Source organism: Mustela erminea, chromosome 1, assembly GCF_009829155.1.
Source record: "Mustela erminea isolate mMusErm1 chromosome 1, mMusErm1.Pri, whole genome shotgun sequence".
NCBI classification, from domain to species: Eukaryota; Metazoa; Chordata; class Mammalia; order Carnivora; family Mustelidae; genus Mustela; species Mustela erminea.
Window position 1 is genome coordinate 83,818,279 of NC_045614.1, and position 19,184 is coordinate 83,837,462.

Below are 19,184 nucleotides of genomic sequence, written 5' to 3' on the forward strand. Positions count from 1 at the left end.
ACCCTGGATCAAGAGTCAAGCGCTTAACTGACTGAACCACCCAGGAGCCCCAGAAATGTCTTAAACTGCCTTGGATGCAATAAAGGAGCTTTTACCAAAACTGCTTTACATGAATCCAATCACGAGTAAATAGACAAATCCAAAGGGGTCGTTACATAAAATTAGTAAGCAGGACTCTAACAATGGTACTGCCATTAAGAAAAAAAAAAAGAAAAAGAAAAAAAAGGACTGGGTAGCTGTTCTAGATTAAAGGAGACTAAGAGATGAAGAGAAAGAACCTAAATGCAATTCATGATCCCTGCCTGATCCTTCAACAACAGGAACAAATGTTCTAAGGACATAATATGGTTAACAGGGGGAACTCCGATACGGGCTCTCTAAACATTAGGCCAGGGGTCAGCAAACTTTCTTATAAAGGGGCCAAATACAAGTATTTTAGGCTTTGTAGGTCATATATCACCTGTCTTAATTATTCAAATCTGCTCTTGTAGTGCAAGGAAGACATAAATAATGTTTCAATAATACTTTATTTACAAAAACAGCCAGTGGGCCAGATTTGGCTGTAGTTTGCAAATCCATACATTAGAAAATATAACCTAGCTAAATTTTCTGATAGTGGTAACTACATGGTTACATGGTACTACATGGTTACATGGTAATATATAAGAGAAGTCTTCATCTTAAGAAACAGGAAAATATAGAGGTGAAATGTTATGACATCTATACTGAATTCTGAAATGGTTCCAAATGGTTCATAGGAGAGAAAGACAGAGGTAATACAAATGTAACATGTTAACAGTTGGTGAATCTAAATAAAGAAACTATGGATCTCAGGGATGCCTGGGTGGCTCAGTCAGTTAAGCGCTGCCTTTGGCTCATATCATGATCTCAGGGTCCTAGGATCAAGCCCAGAATCAGGCTCCCTGACTCAGTGGGAAGCCTGCCTCTCCCTCTCCCCCCCACAACTTGTGCTCTCTGTCATCTCTGTCTAATAAATAAATAAAATCTTAAACAAAAACAAAAACAAACCATGGTTCTTTATCATGGAATGTTTCTAACATTTATGAGGATTTAAATATTCCAAGATTAAGAGATTAGGGAGGTGAGACTGCCTTCAACTATGTGGTATTATTAGTATGTTTCTCTGTAATGTGATATTTATCAAGGGGAATCACCTCTCCACCAGCTTGTCTTGCCCTCCATACCATGAACAGCTGGTTAAACACAAACCAGGATAGCGTAACACGCTCTCTCTCAATGATACCACCCCCGTTTCTAAGAGCTGGAGTGGCCAGGAAAACAAAAGGGGTCTACCAGGTGGCTGGGGGCTGGGCTGCTCTTGTTTACCCTGCTGACCTCTGGTCCAAGCATTGCTGCAGGGTCTGTGATGGTAGACATGACCTCGTCGATTAATTCCATTGGAATATCCCCCATAACTCGGGGTTTCTTGGCCTCCTCCAAGGCATGAGAGTCATTCATTTTCCTCTTTTCTCCTGTGATGATCAAAATAAAAGGGCAAACAATGGATGATCTTAAACACAAAGCAGGTAATGCATGCCCACTAATTTAATTAACTTTCTGTGAACACTGATGGGCATGGAAGTCATTCTCCATTTATCCGGAGAAGGGGCGGCAGCGAAGATGGGAAAGAAGGTCACAGATGGGAGGAGGTCACAGTAACTGCCAACCACAGATCTATTCTGAATATTTTCTATGATAATTTTTTTTATTTGCTGTATGAGTTATGAAGGCATGTATTTGCTCATATGCAAATGCAAGGGTGATTTCAATTATCATGATTACTAATCTCTACATTTAGTCCCTTTGTGGTCAAAGAACATGGTCCATATAGTAACAAAACACCAAAAATTTTTGAATCTTACCTGAGAAAATACTACCAATTATTTGTAAATGTGTTGTGTCTTCTTGAAAATAGTGTGATTTTCTGACTTTTAGCAATAATGATCTCTGTACATCCATCAGATTAAGCTTACTAATTATGTTTTCAGGGCTTCTATATCCTTAATGATAGCTGTGTCAGCTTGAACTAGGAATTATTCGAAGATGTTGCTTTGAGCCTTCAACTATTTGTTGATGAGGTTATTTCTCTTTGTGGTTAATTCTCTCATGTATGTACGTATGTACACATGTGTGTATGCATAGTATGTGTATATTATGTATACATGTATATTATATGTGTATATATGTGTACATTATGTATACACCTATACATATTTGAATGTGTATATTATGTGTATATTATGTTTACGTCTATACCTATTTGAAATATACAAATGAAATGTTTTATCTTGCTGGTGAATTTAGTTTTTTCATTATAAAATAACCCTTTTTATCTCTCACAATGCTTTTTTTTGCCATAAAATGATACCTCACAAATGAGAAGGGCCATTCTCAACATGTCACGTGCTGGGAAAGGCCATGAAAAGACAAAGAAAATTTTCCTCCTTAGATTATGTGGTGACTGGGCACCTGGGTGGCTCAGTGGGTTAAGCCGCTGCCTTCGGCTCAGGTCATGATCTCAGGGTCCTGGGATCGAGTCCCGCATCGGGCTCTCTGCTCAGCAGGGAGCCTGCTTCCTCCTCTCTCTCTCTCTGCCTGCCTCTCTGCCTGCTTGTGATCTCTGTCAAATAAATAAATAAATAATCTTAAAAAAAAAAAAAAAAAAAAAAGATTATGTGGTGACTTTTTGTCCTTTCTACTATCATGCTTGGCTCTCCCCGCCATCATAATATGGATTTATTTTTATAATTAAAAATTTAAAAATGTTTTAGATGTTCAAATATAATTATTCCCCATGTCTGAATCCCACTAAGTGCATTTCCACAGAGCATTCTCAACATCTTTAGTTAACAGAACAGAACAAGGTAAAGTACCTTATCTATAAGAGAAGCTTTCAAAAACATTATGTCACTTACTAAATGGCTTTTGTTGAGTTCTTGTTTTTGTAACTTTTTTAGTTGTTATTAAAGGTAAATGAGAATATTTTCAGTCATCTGACCAAGAAGCTTTCAAGTCCAGTGATTCCCCAAGAGTAATGTTATGAAATACTTATTTTGTAGCTGGGTTTATAAGTAATATGCCCCAGAATTGATACACTGCTAATAAGAGTTATGGTAAGAAAGTATCTGAGGCTATATTCCAGCTCACCAGCAAAGAGTTTTGGGACTGATTAGTGATGCCTCCCTCGGAAGTGAGAGAGAGTAAACGGTGTCACATACGCTAACTATGTGGACCCACACTTAAATTTTTCTTCGTTCCCTCGCTTATGCCACTTCTTTAATGTCAAACTTTGGTCATACTCAAGATTTGTTTGATGTCAAGTCTGTGGACAGAAATGCAACCTTCAAAACATTCTGTGACTGCGAAATGCATGTAGGATTAGGAGATGTTTTTTGCCCACATGTCTGACTACATTAGTGGCCAAATTCTTTGCATCCTGGTATCCACACTCTGCCATATGACTTTGCGGTTCTCCCTACAAAAGAAGCAGAGCACATTTCTCCACCCCTCGACTCTGAGTTTGACCGTGTAATGGCTTCAGATGACAAAATAAGGCAGAAGCGATGCAATACCAGTTCTGAGCCTAGGCTTCAAGAAACTGTATGTATTTCTACTTGTTCTCTGATGCTTCTGGCCTCTTCAGAAGGACATATTCTGCCCCAAGAAAAAGAAAAGCAGCCCAAGGATCCCAGGAGGAGGATGAGAAGTATGTGGAACAGAGATGTTCCACCTTAAGTGTTCTAGCCAAGCCCAGAACAGAGCTCCCGGTCAACAGGGAGACTCAGGAGCAAGCCGAGTAAAGACTGAACGAGGTTGGCTGAGATCAGCCACCTTCCAGCAAACACACAGCATGAGTGAACTACGATAATAAATGACTACAGTTTGAAGTCTCTGCGCTTTAGGTTCCTTTGTTACATAGCAATAACGAACCAGTATAGCTCAATGTGATTTCTAGCCACTGAAATCCTGGACATGCACAATTTGTAGTTGGTCTAACTCTACCTATGGCACTCCCCAGATAACAGAACTTCTACAGCAAATCATAGCCTCTTCTTATGCCTGGTTAAGAGCTTACCTGGGTTTGCCTCAAGCCCAGAAGAGCCTTTGCAGGAAGGACTGGTGCTCCCTCCATTAGGTTGCTCAAGGGAAGATGAGTTTGAATTATATGAAATGGTCCCAGCTACAGGAGGTGGACTGATGACTGGCCCCAAAAAGAAAAAAAGGTATTAGGTGACTCCTTTCTTAGGCAACAAGGAACCAACTGTACATGCAACCATCCCATTCCTGCCTAACACCACAACAAAGTCATCTTCAAAATAAAAGCCATCGAGGGGTACCTGGCTTGCTTAGGGGATGGAGCATACAAGTCTTGATATTGGGGTTGTAAGTTCAAGCCCCACACTGGGTATAGAGAAGACTTAAAAATAAAATCTTTTAAAAGTTAATTCATTGATTAAAATAAAATAGCTTTGGGGCCAATGTGAGGATATAATAAAGTAAGTAACAGATTATAGCCCATTGGATAGAACAAGGAGATCTGAGTCCATATCGAAAAAAATAATGAAAGAATAAATAAATAAATAAATAAATAAGTAGGCAAGAAGGTAAAAGTCTTCCTCAAAGGAGAACACCAATAAATAAAAAGGAAGGAATGATGAATGTTAAAGCGGGAAAAACAAAACAAAACAAAAAACATTTGGTGCCAGCATATAATAATTGATTCAGGTTAGAATCATCTGTGCAGGCTAAACCTTGGGAGTATAATTTTCATGAAGACAGGATAATTTCAAAGTATCTCTCCACAAAAAACACTTTATTGCCAAAGGAAAAATGATTAAAACTACAGCAGAGAAACCATGAAAAGGCCACCGTCGCCAAGTGACCAAGCTTATCCCCACAAGAAGGAGAAAGGCCAACATCATGTGCCTCATGAAGCAGCACAAAAATTGCTATAAACCACATGACTGAGATAAGAGGCACAATGGAAAGCAGTCTACAGATTAGATAATAATATTGCATCAAGCTTAAATTCCTTACTTTGATAACTGTGCTGTTGTGAAGTAAGAGAATGTCCTTGTTCTTGGGAGATACCCACTGAGCTCAGTAAAGGGGCATGACGTTTGCAACTTTCCAACAGTTTAGGAAAAAAAAAGAGAGAGAGAGAGAGGAGAAGATAAAGCAAATATGCCCAAATGTTAATAAGTAGTGAATCTGGGGAAAGGAGATGCAGTATGCAAGATTTCTTTGTCCTACTCTTGCAACTTTTCTGTAAGTTGGGAGTGTTTACAAATAAAAGACTTCTCCGTTTGTTTTATAAAGCCATTGTAGGAAATAGGACGTTGCTTTGAGAGTGTGCCGCTGATCTATAGCTAATGGGGTGAGAGCAGATGAAGGACACAGACCTTCTCAGTGGCACTGGTCTCATACAGGACAGAGTAAGGCAGGGCAGCCGGGTGCCCAGAGAGAAGGCTCAACTAAGTTTCAATGCAGCCACCATTCAGCACCCAGAGAACGTTCTATACAGCCAATAAAGTGATGGAGGACGTGAATGGAGCAACAGAGGCAGCGTTCCACAGGGCTCAGAATACACTTAAGTGCCAGGCTGTGTGGCTTCGCTTCCAGGATACAGGCCTTCTGAATCTCAAAGTGCGCTGGAGTGATTCCACACAAAGAGGAACTCCGGTGACTCTGAAGACATCTGAGTATCTTGCAAAACTTCAGAGCCATCATTACAAATGTCATTTATCACAGCTGCAGAGACGTGCAGACATGCCAATTAAGTAGATGATTACACTCTTCCTTCCCCCCAGAGAACACACTGCAATTACAGAAGAACAGGAAAAGGCAGCCTGCTTCTGACAGATTTGGGTAGTATTAAAGAGCACAATACAGCTCAACTGGGTTACAACCTTCATCACAGAAATAAATGTGGAATCCCGAGAGTCAAGAGACAACGTCCGCCTTCTCCATCCTGTGCTACGGCACAGAATGTGCTGGAAGCCAAACAGACTGGGAAGCACTCTGAGCAGGCAAGGGTCAAGGGGAGTTTTCAGAGAGGGAGAGGAATCCTCTTGGGAAGAGCCTCCAGAAAAGAACAAAGCCGACCCTGCTGTCAACTTCAGTTGTCAGCTTTGCTGTCCCCTGCCCTAAGGAAGGCGCTGTGTTCTTCACAGTTCCTCCCACAGGCATTTGCCTGCACATCTGCAGCACATGCCAGAGCAGCACCGCGGGCTAGCGGCTAGAGTCCGGCTCTTCACGAAAGGAAGCAGTTAAGGAATCCCACAGCTCTGCCTGTGGGCCCACCTGGTGCTCTTCTCAAAGCTTCTATTTCTCATCTACATAAAGGGGATAATAATATCGACCTCAGGGTTTGTGCTAAGGCTTTCATATGAAACAAACTTCATAGGGAAGTACTTAACAGAAGTATGTTATTATTATTGTGGAAAACGGTCTCTCACCACCCAAGAGTCAAACTCAGAGGAGACAAGGCTTATAGAAAAACAGGGTTACGATAGCAGGAGTTAAGTGCTGTATGACAGAGCAGTTCTCAAATACTGCTGCACATCAGAATCACCTGGGGAGCTTTTAAAAGTCTCAATGTCTAGGCAAGACCAATTATATCACTCTCTTGGGAAAAGCCTCAGCAATCAGTATTATTTTAAATCATCACAAGTGACGCCACAGGCAGACAAGTTAAGAGAACCAAAGATAAGATATATTCAAGGCTCTGTGAAAGTTTGGAAGAGTATGGAAGGCACAGGAAGAGTAAGGAAAGGGTTTGTGGGAGAGATGTCATTTGAAAACCAGATGAGATCAAGATAAAGTGAACAGCACAGGGACATAGAGCACAATGCAGGGGATATGCCCAGCCACACAGAAAACACGTCCTGCCCATGCTAAAAACGCAAGCCTCTAAAAACGAGAATTCAAACAAAAAAGATCTGATCCAAGCCAAACTACCTCATTCCCTAAGTACTCTGCTTGGTAGGGATTTAATTATATCTGCATCCAAACTTGGGCTCTAGATGAAAAAGAAAATTTTTTTAATCACCTTCTCAAATGTATTACATGGAGTGAAAGAAGTCAGACTCAGAAAATGGTGTACCATACGATTCCATTCACATGACATTCTAGAAAAGGCAGACTCCTGGAACAAAAGCAACACCAGTGGTTGCCAAGGCTAGAGGCAGGGCAATGAACGGACAACACAGGGTTACAAAGGAGTTTTCTGGGGTGAGGCCACTGTTTTGTATTTTGATGGGACTGGTGGTTATACAGCTATGTGTGTTTGTCAGAATTCACAGAACAATTGGGAATGTACTCAGGAAGGTGACTTTGACTATAATTTTTTTTTTTTTTTTTTTTTTGCTGCAGGCAAAAATACTACACACTGAGCTAGATACACTGAAAACTGACGTCAAAATTCTGCAGTCTCCTTCCCTGTGGCCATATATAAATGACTGCGCTGGCCTCTCTTGCTAAACTTCTCCAGAGTCTTCCAAGTGTCAAAGGTGGCAATTCAGATCCTCTCTCTGGGATCAGTGTGACTCCAGAAGTCTCATGTCTCTTCTTTTGTCAAAATGCCGCCACTCAACGCAATGCCAAGGGTGCTCTAGCCCCACTGGGAAGCATCTCATGACCTGAGACTCAGACTGCTCCTCTCCACTCACCTCCCTACCTTGATCCATGAGAGTAACTTGATGCACCACCCACCAGACACCACAGATTCACAAAGACTGGATTCCCAGGCATATCTGGCTCTGGACGGAGACCTTATGTGTCTTTAAAAAGAGCCAGCATTTGACTACACAGCCGAGCTGTGTGGTATTTTACACCTCTTATAAAATTATAATGCGCAAGTTAAGCAAACCCACTAGGTACAAGGAGGAGTTGATTTTAACTGATCTGCACCTGCGCTCCTCATTAACAGAGATGCAGATGCAAGATTTGCCAGAGTGTTCCTTTTTTGCTGGCTCTGTTCTTCAGTGTTTTGACGAAAAACACAAATAAATGCAGAGTGAGCTGTGACTAACACTTCCCAATTGTTCTCGAATTTATGCAAAAAGAAATTTACCTGTTTGGATTCCTAGCTGGCTGGTTCTGGAAGAGGCTGAGAGAAAATCCTGATCCCAGATAGGAGAATTTTGACTATAAACTTCTTCTTCTAACATGGACAGGAACCTAGGCACCAAGAGTAAAAGCAACAGTAAGATAAAAAAAAACTAATGCACTACCAGAGGGAGAAAAGCCCTAACCATCTATGGCAAGCATCCCAACATCAGCATCTCACTTTCAACTCAGAAAGACGCTCATGAATGATGACTCGAATGATGATCTGTGGGCAGCTCCAGAATATTCAAATTTTAAAAATACATTTCTACAAATTTATTCTCTTCTGATTCTGCATGGTTTGACATGATAGACTGCACAGTGTTCTATCAGTAGGAATGCAGTGCACTGAGTACTCCTCAACCTCAGAGCAAGATTTCCATCATCTGGGACACCTGGGTGGCTCAGTGGGTTAAAGCCTCTACCTTTGGCTCACTCAGGTCATGATCTCAGGGTCCTGGGATTGAGCCCGCATCAGGCTCTCTGCTTAGCGGGGAGCCTGCTTCCTCCTCTCTCTCTGCCTGCCTCTCTGCCTACTTGTGATCTCTGATAAATAAATAAATAAATCTTAAAAAAAAAAATTTTCACCACCTATGTAGCTGTCATTACCACTGTCATTGTCTATCCCAAAAGCTAATAGTTATCAAGTTCTTGCCATGTGCCTATATACTCTTCTATGAACTTCTTATCAAATCCTCACATCAAACAAAAGAGCCACATATTTTATTTTTATTATCACACACGTATATAACTCTTACAAACACTGTTCTAAGTGGTTGATGTATTATTAATTCAGGTAATCTTCTTAAAAAACCTATGACACAGAATCCATTATTATAGCCATTTTACAGAAGAAAAAACTTAAAGCACAGATATTAAATCACTGGCACAAAGTTCCACAATTAGTACATTACAGGGCTAGGATTAGACTGTGGTTGATTACTATGTTATACTTTTTGTCAAGTTATAAACCAAATGGATCTGAAAGTTTGGGGACCCACAGAAATCACCTGGAGATCTTGTTAGAAATATAGATAGCCAAGCTCTACCTGGGCTTACTGAAAAGGAGTCCATAAGAACAGGCCTAGATAATTAAATTTTGATGAAGTACCTTAGACTTATGTACACAAAAATTAAAGAATTATGATTAAAATACCAATACAAATCTACACGTCTGGTACTGGAATACCCTTCTACAAGCCTCTTTTTAAGGCACATACATTCTAGTGGAGGAATTTAAAAAAAAAAAAAATGGCTAAGAACCTGGGCTCTAGAATCCACTGGCTGAGCTCACCACTCAATTTCTGTGATCCTTGAAAGAAATTCTAGCCTTCCTCTTTCTCAGATTCCACTTCCATAAAACAGAAATATCAACAGTAATTCCTGCAAAGGGTCACAGTGAGAAATAAGCTAATGTTCAACATAAAATGGTGTCTGACCCCCATGTAAGTGTTCCATTCATCCATTCAACAAATACTGGCTGGACGTCTACCCTGTGCCAGGCACTGTGTTAGGTGCTGTGAGGACAGAGTGAACATCTGGCCCTCATGAAGTTCACGCTGCAATGATGTAATAAAGGTTGAATATGATGAGTCCACTATCCTGTATCTGAAATTCTGAACCCCAAAAGCTCTTTTAAAAAGATCTTCCATGACCCATTTCATAACAATCTGATCTGAACATACATAAAACTATTTATAGTTTTTACGATTATGAGTAGATATGATTTAGGGGGACTGTCCCTATCCCTAGAACTGAGATATATAAAATAAGTGTCATATTACCTCTACAAAATATTTTAAATCTTGAATTCTGAAACACCAGTATCAAGGTTTTGGACAACTGATCAAGGATCAGTACCATCATCATCATTATCCCTATCACTAAAAGTACCACAATTCTTCTCACCTATCAATGCCTGCATGATTTTAAATGATTTCAGGGGTGGGAGATGTTTGTTTGTTGAAGTGAAAATAGATGGGGAAAAGGTCCGAGGGGTCTTCTTACTTGCTGCTCAGATTAAATCTCAGATTCAAGAACAAGGGACCATTTGAATGAGTACCTACCCGTACACGATAGTTTAATTCATGGTTTATAGAAACTGCATGAGTCACTTCTACTTCCAACCAAGCCACCATTATGCTACATGTTAAAACATTTTGGTATGTTTCTTACCAATCACAGAAAGACTGACAGCAGTAGGAGGTTAAGAGCCTTACTAAGATCACATTGTGATCTTGCTGAGGAGAAAAAGTGCTTGAGGCCTTTCCTCCCCTTCCTCTTTTACACAGCCCTCAAGATTTCCTCAACGGCCCCTCATCACAGAAGTAAATTTCTTTTCCTTTTCTAGGCTCTTTCTCTATCAGTAATTGTATGATCAGAAAACTCTTTCACAAAGCCTTGCAGAGACTCACCAAGGATGAACGCCATTACTAATTTAGGAAAAATATTCTATATATCCGTGTGTGTGTGTGTGTGTGTGTGTGTGTGTTATATCTGTATCTACGTAAATACAGTTATTATAATAAAGAATAGTTTCATACAATGACATGAGAGAGAGCTTCCTTTGTGTATAGATACGATTCAAAACTGCATGTGGAATAAAAGAACAATCCATGGCGTCAAACAAAAATCTCTAAAAACACAAAGTAGTTCTGAGTGGTAGGGCTTTGGGGGGCGTCTTTTGCTTCGTTTTCTCTTAACCAAATTTTCATCAGCATGCGCATTTATTTATCACTTTTAGGGTAAAATATAGATACTGAACCTTTCTAATAATAATCTTGTAAGTTGGTAGATGGGAGGAAAGGCACAAGTTTTGTTTTTGTTTATTTACATACTGATTTTTTTAAAGATTTATATAGTTGAGAAAGAGAGCACAGGAGCAAGTGCACCGTGGGGGATGGGCAGAGGGAGAACGAGGAAAGCAGACTCCCTGCTGAGAGACACAGCACTAGTTCACACCACCCTGAGATCCTGACCTGAGCCAAAATCAAGCGGCAAATGCTTAACCAAATGAGCCACCCAAGTGCCCTAGGAAAGGCACAAGTTAAAGCCAAGCAGAAGAAAGGGCCCATATGAAGAGGAGGAAGATGAAGATGTGAGCCCTGCAAATGCATGTGAGAACCACAGCCACCTCGGGGAGTGGCGTGCAGCCAGGCACAGCTCTCACCCTGAGCCGGCACCGAAGACTAACAGCACCTTAAGCTTCCATGTGCGTTATTTTGCTGCCAAGGCTAGAGGTATAAATCCCCATCAGCCTCCATGTTGTCATATTCAATGACAAGGGATTTAAAAGGAGAAGTGGGTGGTAGCTTTACCCTACCATTAGTAATAGAGAAGAGAAAAAAAAAACAGCATTGATTTTTTAACTCGATAGCATAAGCATGCCAGAACTATGGGATGAAGGAACATAACACACTATAATTAGCAAATATCTGCAAGAAGCAAAATGAATTTGCTATGGGGGAAAAAAAAAACCCTGTTACTTTGTAAGGTAATTAAAATTTCTCTTTAAATACCATAAAAGGTGGAGCAGGGGGGAGGGTCCTCTTTATGCCTTGGCTTAGAGACAGAGAATGACAACTATAAAAATATAAAATGCTGCTTATGTGGCAGATGTAATAGAGAAATAAGAAAATTGCTCTCGGGTGCCTGGGTGGCTCAGTTGGTTAAGTGTCTGCTTTCAGCTCAGGTCATGATCCTGGAGTCCTGGGACTGAGGCCCGCATCAGGCTCCCTGCTCAGTGGGAAGTTGCCTCTCCCTCTGATCCCCTCTCCTACCATGCTCTCTCTCTCTCTTTCTTTCTCTCAAATAAATAAATAAAATTAAAAAAAAAAAAAAGAAAGAAAGAAAGAAAAGAAAAGAAAATTGCTCTCAATCTTGAAGGAAAGGAGCTCAGACCAGTGAAAAGGCAGCTACTAGATATGAGAGCATGCGTAATAGATCCTAACCCACTTAGGGGCAAGACCCAAATGGCAGCTCCAGTACTTCTGAACCTTCTTCCCTGGAGAACACCAAAATGTTCCTGTCATGCCTCAGTCTCAGGAACCGGTTGCCTAGAGAAAACACTGAAACTCAGGATGCTAGGATTTATGTGCAAATATCAGGCATTCAGCTAAATCTCACCAGAATTACCCATGACATCTTCTACCCACAGTTTAGGATTTGTGTTAAACTGCAAAGGAATTTACAGTTAATTTCTAGCAAAAAAAAAACATTTTTGTGGTTGTTTTGGACCTAACTTATTCTTAAAAATTAAAGCTATCTTTCCTGAGAAATAAACTGGGTAATCCAATTAACAGTAACTTAATCATAAAAATCTAGCTTCCCTACTAAAACATGGCATCATCAGTACTTGCTTAAAGTATGTAATACCTCCTCTTTTAAATGTTCTTCTCTGGGGCGCCTGGGTGGCTCAGTGGGTTAAGCCTCTGCCTTCAGCTCAGGTCATGATCTCAGGGTCCTGGGATAGAGCCCCGCCTCAGGATCTCTGCTCAGCAGGGAGCCTGCTTCCCCTCTCTCTCTGCCTGCCTCTCTGCCTACTTGTGATCTCTCTGTGTCAAATAAATAAATAAAATTTAAAAAAATAAATAAATAAAAGTAAATGCTCTTCTCCGGGCGCCTGGGTGGGTCAAAGCCTCTGCCTTCGGCTCAGGTCATGATCTTAGGGTCTTGGGATCAAGTCCCACACTGGGCTCTCTGCTCAGCGGGGAGCCTGTTTCCCTCTCACTCTTTGCCTGCCTCTGATCTCTCCATCAAATAAATAAGTAAATAAAATCTTTAAAAATAAATAAATAAATTGGGGTGCCTGGGTGGCTCAGTGGGCTAAAGCCTCTACCTTTGGCTCAAGTCATGATCTCAGGATCCTGGGATCGAGCCCCACACTGGGCTCTCTGCTCGGCATGGATCCTGCTTCCTCCTCTCTCTCTCTGCCTGCCTCTCTGCCTACTTGGGATCTCCCTCTCTGTCAAACAAATTAAAAAAAAAAAAAATTTAAATAAGTAAATAAATAAATAAATGATCTTCTCTACACCCGCAGTTCTCAATGGTGTGGAAAACAAAGTCTCTATCGAACCCAGAAAGCCCTTTCCAATAATATCGTCTGCCTCCTTCACCAGAAGCGCTGGTCTAGGCAGAATGCCACCCACAGAATAAACTGGCTCACTCACAAGTCGACAACTGCACCCTCAGCCCCTCATGAGCAATCAGACTTTTAGTTTAAATTTTTGGTTCTTAGCACTGAAAATGCATTTCCCAGGCCAAGAGTCCAGCACTGAAACTTCTGATTCCTTTAAACACATTTCCTTCATCTGAAAAATATTTAAGTGATTATTTCTCTGTTAGAGCTCTTGCAGGTACCAGAAGCGCACCAAGGTGCGCAAGAGTTGCGTACATTCTACAAAAAACTGAGCAGAGGCACACAAAGATCATTCCGGAGGGAGCCTCTCTATTCCAGTCCAGCCCTGCTCTTGGAGTCTAGTTCACAAAGAGTGAGGGGGCAGGCTAACTGGAGCTGAGGCAGGAGTGATTCACCAGGCTTCGAAAGCGTTGGAGATGTGGGATGGGAAAAAAGATCCACTTGAGTTGTCCTGCCAAGTAGATGGAAACTGCTCCGACCACTCGCCCCATCCTCCTCTAGCGTACCGGCAGCTAAATACACCAAACAAAGCTCTACCCCACTGCGAGACCCAGAGACCAGGATCCAGGTGGGATGAGCTGGGGCCAAGGGAACCAAGTCTGCAAGCAACACCAATTCACAACAACAGATACACTCACTGTGCAATACCAAAAAAGACCCACAAGGGGAGCTGAGAAGGAGAGGGTCCCTTCTTCCTCTTCCCTGGGATGACTTTGCTGGCATTCCTGATCTCCTTACTGATACAGGCTTCGGTGTGTGTTTATCAACCACAAGCTCCAGGATCAAAGACCAGAAAGGGTGCTCTCTTACTTTGGGAAGTGGGTGAGGATTAGAGTTCGTTTCTCAAGTGGCAGTTTGTCTTTCTCCTGTCTCGCTTGTTCCAGGAGTTGTCGTCTCATGACTGTGAAGACTGAGCGCAGCAGAGTTCTCCCGAACACCTGGGTGGTTTCATACCGAGGTAGACTGTCACAGAACTGGGGCACGTTGCAATAACACAGCCACCTGTGATAAGAGGAGACAAGCACCATCAATATCCCTTAAACGCCCAGGTCCTCTGACATGTCCAATGATGGTGACTCTCCCACCAGTAACCACAGCAGAAGAAACTAGATCTCAGTGATAAGCAGTAGTATCCCTGCCAGCTAAGGAACCTTGGAAATTAGAGGAGCTCGCCTGTATACAAGCACTAGGGTCCAGCTCTAGGAAAACCATCCCATACTGCAGCATCACGCAGTGAGTCCTGTGGTCAGACAGTCCTGGGGTCAAACCCCTGCTTTGCCATGACCTGGAAACTGTAATTATGTTCTTAAGTCTCTAGGTCCTTATCTGTAAAAAGGGGACAGCAATAATACCTACTTTGTTGGGTTGGTACACCCATGCCAGGAGATACTGTATGGAGAGTACACACTGTAATTCAAGTTTCTGGTACACAAATCGTAGTTTAAATAAAAGAAGAAATTAAAGGGGAAGCTGAGTAAGTCCCGTTTGTGAAAAACTCAGAATTCCACCAACTCGTTCTCTGAGTAAAATTTAAAATGCCTACACAGCACTCACATACCCCTAAGCTTTGGTGGGAAGATAAAGATCTTCAAGACTATTCAAAACTCAGTCAAAACGCAGGAAGTAATAAGCTTCACCATCTGTCGCTTAGGTACATTTTCAATGAGTCAGTCTCCAACCTAAAAATGCACTTCAGCATTACAGAAAGCTGGACGAGTGCCCAGGCCCAGAGGGAAACCAGAGGCTTGCTTGAGATCTGACCACAGTCCTGGGGTACGCTGGCTATGTAGGGCACACAACGCAGAAAGATCCCTCAGCCAAGAGGAGCTGGAGAATGAAAGTTTATTCAAAATCAGCCCTCTTTCTTTATGGTTGGCCCGGATGCAAGGTCTCAAATTCCCAGGACCCAGTCCTATCACTGTAGAGTGGGGGTCAGAGGGTGGCACCAGACCAAGGCTCAGAACCTCAGAAGATCCTTACTCCTTGGTAGCAGAGCCAAACATACTTTTCCAGGACAGGACTGCTTTCTAAAAATGAACACCTCTGCTCTCTGTGTGCCTTTCTAATCTTTACAGTGGGAGAGAGGGCTCAGAGGGGCCCAAACTGCAAATGAGAAGCTCCTGAAGAACTTTCAGACCCTTAATAAAGAGTGGAATAACAGTCACTAACTCATGCTTATTGCTTTCTTTATCTTACTCTGTATCCCTTCATAGTTTCCCTGTGTGTATGACGGCAGTGGTGGTAGTTCCTCTCCCGAAAAGACAATTTTCATTAGTTCAAGTTCACCTGCCTAAATTCAAAATTAACCTTAAAATCCTGCTACTATTTCTATACTTCTCTCAGCTTTTCTGTCTTAACAATTTATACCCAAATGTAATTTTATGATTACCAATTGGACATCTTAAGTGTCACTGTATCTTGTCAAATCAGGAACAGTGATCCTGGTAGCGGACAGCTAGCAAGAACATTTACTTTGTGCTTGGAACAGAACTGTATCACCTTCAAGGCCAGCCTCAGCTGGATGTTAGTCTGTGGCCATTTAATGAGGTTATAAGATATCCAGGGCTGAAGGGAGGCCAGCTCCCGAGTGACTAATTATGAAATGACAAACGTTAAGAGTTAAAGTTACAAATTTTAATAATCAGAAACTCAGTTTCATGAGACTTGGACCATCTCAAGACTATAATGTTAAAAATGTGTCCAATTTTCTGTACTGGAAGATTAAAGATTCTCAGGATTTAGACCAGTACTGTCTGAAATAGCCATCTTTGCTGCTGGGAGTGTTCTGTGATCTGTGCAGATAAAAAGTCCACCAGCCACATGTAACTACTGAGCACCTGAAATGTGGTTAGGGCAACTGAGGAGCTCAATTTTTTATGGCATTTAATCAATTTAAAATTTACTTTTAAATGGGAACAGTGTGAAATACTTCTCCATGAAACGTAACTTTACTGCTCTGGTAGGACTCCATTTAGCTTTGACTATTTAAAACTGAGGGAATGAACGGAGATGTGCCATAAGGATAAAATACACTTTGGATTTTAAAGACCACACAAAAGAAGGTAAAAATGCATCATTAATAATTTTTCACATTGATCACACAGTGCAATAGTATTTATATCTTGGGTAAAATAACACATTACTGAAATTAATGCCCTGTGCCTATTTACTTTTCAAAATGTAACCACTAGAAAATTATAAATTACATTTGTGGCTCACACTATGGGTCTATGGCAGGTGCTGATTTTGAGTCTAAAGAGCATTTCCATCTGTAGAGGGGTCACAGATGTCCAAGAGTCTATTTAAAACTGATGTTATTTCTGCTATAGCAGTGGTAGGTTATAAATATTACCATAAAATCATGAAGTGCTATAAAGAAGTGCTTAACAGGCCATGCAATCTTCCCAGGGTAAGGGAAGGCAACACAGATTGTTACTGTCTAGTAAAATGTTTCAAGTAATAGACTTCCATTCATTTCCTCTGAAAACCATTTTACAGACCATAGTTGATACTTTTTAGCTTTGTTTTGACTTCCAAGGTTAATTTCATTTGGTCAATCTGTTAAGGTGCATGGGATGGTTAAGACAGACTGAGTCAACCGGTGGTGTCTGAGTGCTACTTTAAATAAATGACACGGTCCTCAAGCGGGGTGGGACAGAAAGAAGAAATGGGAACTCGTATGCCTCGTCTCTGCACACACACTCCTCCAAACACTGGACCATAGGAAAAGATTTTACCTAAATGACTGGTTTCAGGTCTTCTAAAAACCTGTGAAAGGATAGTTCATTCATGTATGTATGACTAATAAAAAATGGCATGTATATGCAGCAAATAACTCTCTCAGAGTTTTGACAGCATCATGATGATTTCCAACCACCTTGTTTTCTTTAAAACGTTAACAGGGGGTGCCTGGGTGGCTCAGTGGGTTAAGCCTCTGCCTTCAGCTCAGGTCATGATTTCAGGGTCCTGGGATCGAGCCCCTCATCAGGCTCTCTGCTCAGCAGGGAGCCTGCCTCCCCCTCTCTCTCTGCCTGTTTCCCTGCCTACTTGTAATCTCTGCCTGTCAAATAAAAATAAATCTTAAAAAAAAAAAAATTTTAAATGTGAACAGACCTGGAGAACTTGAGCACAAACCATGTCATCCTACTTGCTGGAATGAAAATACCAAGGTATATAGGAATTAAGTGACCTGTCCTAGTTCACCCCAACTCAAGGCATGGGGGTCTCTTACCCCCTAGCCCATTGTTCTTTCCATGTTCCTGCTGTGTACTGTCCTAGACTTATACGCCTAATGATGAATGCTTAGTCATGCAACAATGGTTACATAGAACTGTTCCACCAAAATCAACTTAGTTATATCCAACTTGCACTGTATTCTTACAAAACAACTCCCCAGTATAGGGGTGACCATCACACCTTTCAGAAGGTCTGCACAATTCAAAGTCTAAAACTAATTATTTACCACTTCTAGTAGCAGATTCTACTGGTCAGATGTATTTGAAAAAGTCACAATCTTCAGGGGTGCCTAGGTGGCTCAGTCATTAATCATCTGCCTTAAGGCTCAGGTCATGATCCCAGGGTCCTGGATCAAGCCCCGCATCCCACTCCCTGCTCAGTGGGGAGCCTGCTTCTCCCTCTCCCACTCCCCTTTCTTGTATTCCCTCTTTTGCTGTCTCTGTGTCAAATGAATAAGCAAAATCTTAAAAAAAAAAAGTCGCCATCTTCGGACACTTTACTTTCAGGTTATTTCTTCATGGAATTGTATTAATGCACCATCTCAAAATTCAGGAAACTTCAAAACATTTGTCCAGATCTTTTTCTAAATCCACAGTGATTTCCGGGGATATATACTTCCATTATTTATTATCATTACCTATAGTTAGCATGACAATATCAGATATTTTCAGTATGCAAAATATTTGTATTTTTCCTTCACTCAGAACAGAGAGGATTAAGTCATTTAAGTAATTCTACTGTTCAATCTGCACTTAATTTTTTACTGGAAAACCTTCACAGGGTAGCTATGCAATAATCATTCTCTGAGTCTGGTCTCTTCCACAGAGAATCCGATTTCCCCCCATTTCCTTGCTGACGTACAAGCTCCAGAAGCGTTCAGCCCCTTTGTTCTAACCGCTACAACTGCTGTAAATTATATGCTGAACCAGCATTACAGGTCCTGAGGTTCACTTACACATCAAGATAAAACCTGGTGTTGCCTGCAGCCTGTAATATTACCCATTTTTGAGAAGATGAGTATCGGTGAGACACCATGCTGTAGTGGTGTGTGGTTGACTAACATCCTAAGGGCTCATGACAGTGAGGTTTTCCTCTGAAACAATTACTGCTTCTCATAATTTTCACAGGTTGCTTCTCTGTACTTCCCTTTCTTCATCAGTGTGGCGTGATCGCGGGCAAGCGCGGGAGGTGAGCATCGTCTACCTTCATTTCCTTATTTATTATTAACAGAGGTTCTCGTCTCCATTCTACCTAGAAATCAGCAGGTTTCGGAACTCATCGGGGTGTACTCATTCCAGTCTCTCAGCAGATTCTCTTCACCGTGGCTGGACTCCAGTCTTCCTTCAGCCCTCGGCCCGTGGCCCAAGAGGCTGGGCTAGAAAGGAATCTGCTGTTGTCTTTCTATTCCCTGTTATTTTAGTTTCTAAAGTTCATAGTCAAATAATGATACTCTCCTTCAGTTGTACACACTCTAGCTTAAGAGTCCCACGCTGGCAGCAACTGAGTTTTACAGAACAAGTGTGGGAGGAAAACAATGACTAGCATCTTCCTACCACCTGTCCTGTGTGCCAGACGCTACACAGAACACTCAGGGTATTCATGAGACTCGGACAGACGAAGATACTCAAGGTTAAGGAGGTGAAGTGACTGGTCTAAATCATACAGAACGAGGGAGGGATGG

At 41.5% G+C, this 19,184-nt stretch overlaps 1 protein-coding gene across 8 annotated transcripts in view; it reads right to left on the reverse strand.

The window, feature by feature from the left end:
- Positions 1 to 19,184, reverse strand: part of KAT2B (lysine acetyltransferase 2B) — a 100,057-nt gene that overhangs the window by 24,509 nt on the left and 56,364 nt on the right. For 7 of the 8 annotated variants that reach the window (XM_032331498.1, XM_032331879.1, XM_032331849.1 and 4 more), the window contains exons 6-9: positions 14,078 to 14,269; positions 8,096 to 8,202; positions 4,097 to 4,222; positions 1,348 to 1,493 (exon numbers count right to left, since the gene is read on the reverse strand). In XM_032331498.1, the coding sequence (XP_032187389.1) occupies positions 1,348 to 1,493; positions 4,097 to 4,222; positions 8,096 to 8,202; positions 14,078 to 14,269 (571 nt within the window). The remainder of the gene's footprint in view (positions 1 to 1,347; positions 1,494 to 4,096; positions 4,223 to 8,095; positions 8,203 to 14,077; positions 14,270 to 19,184) is intronic. The other variant, XM_032331541.1, reaches the window with a different exon arrangement.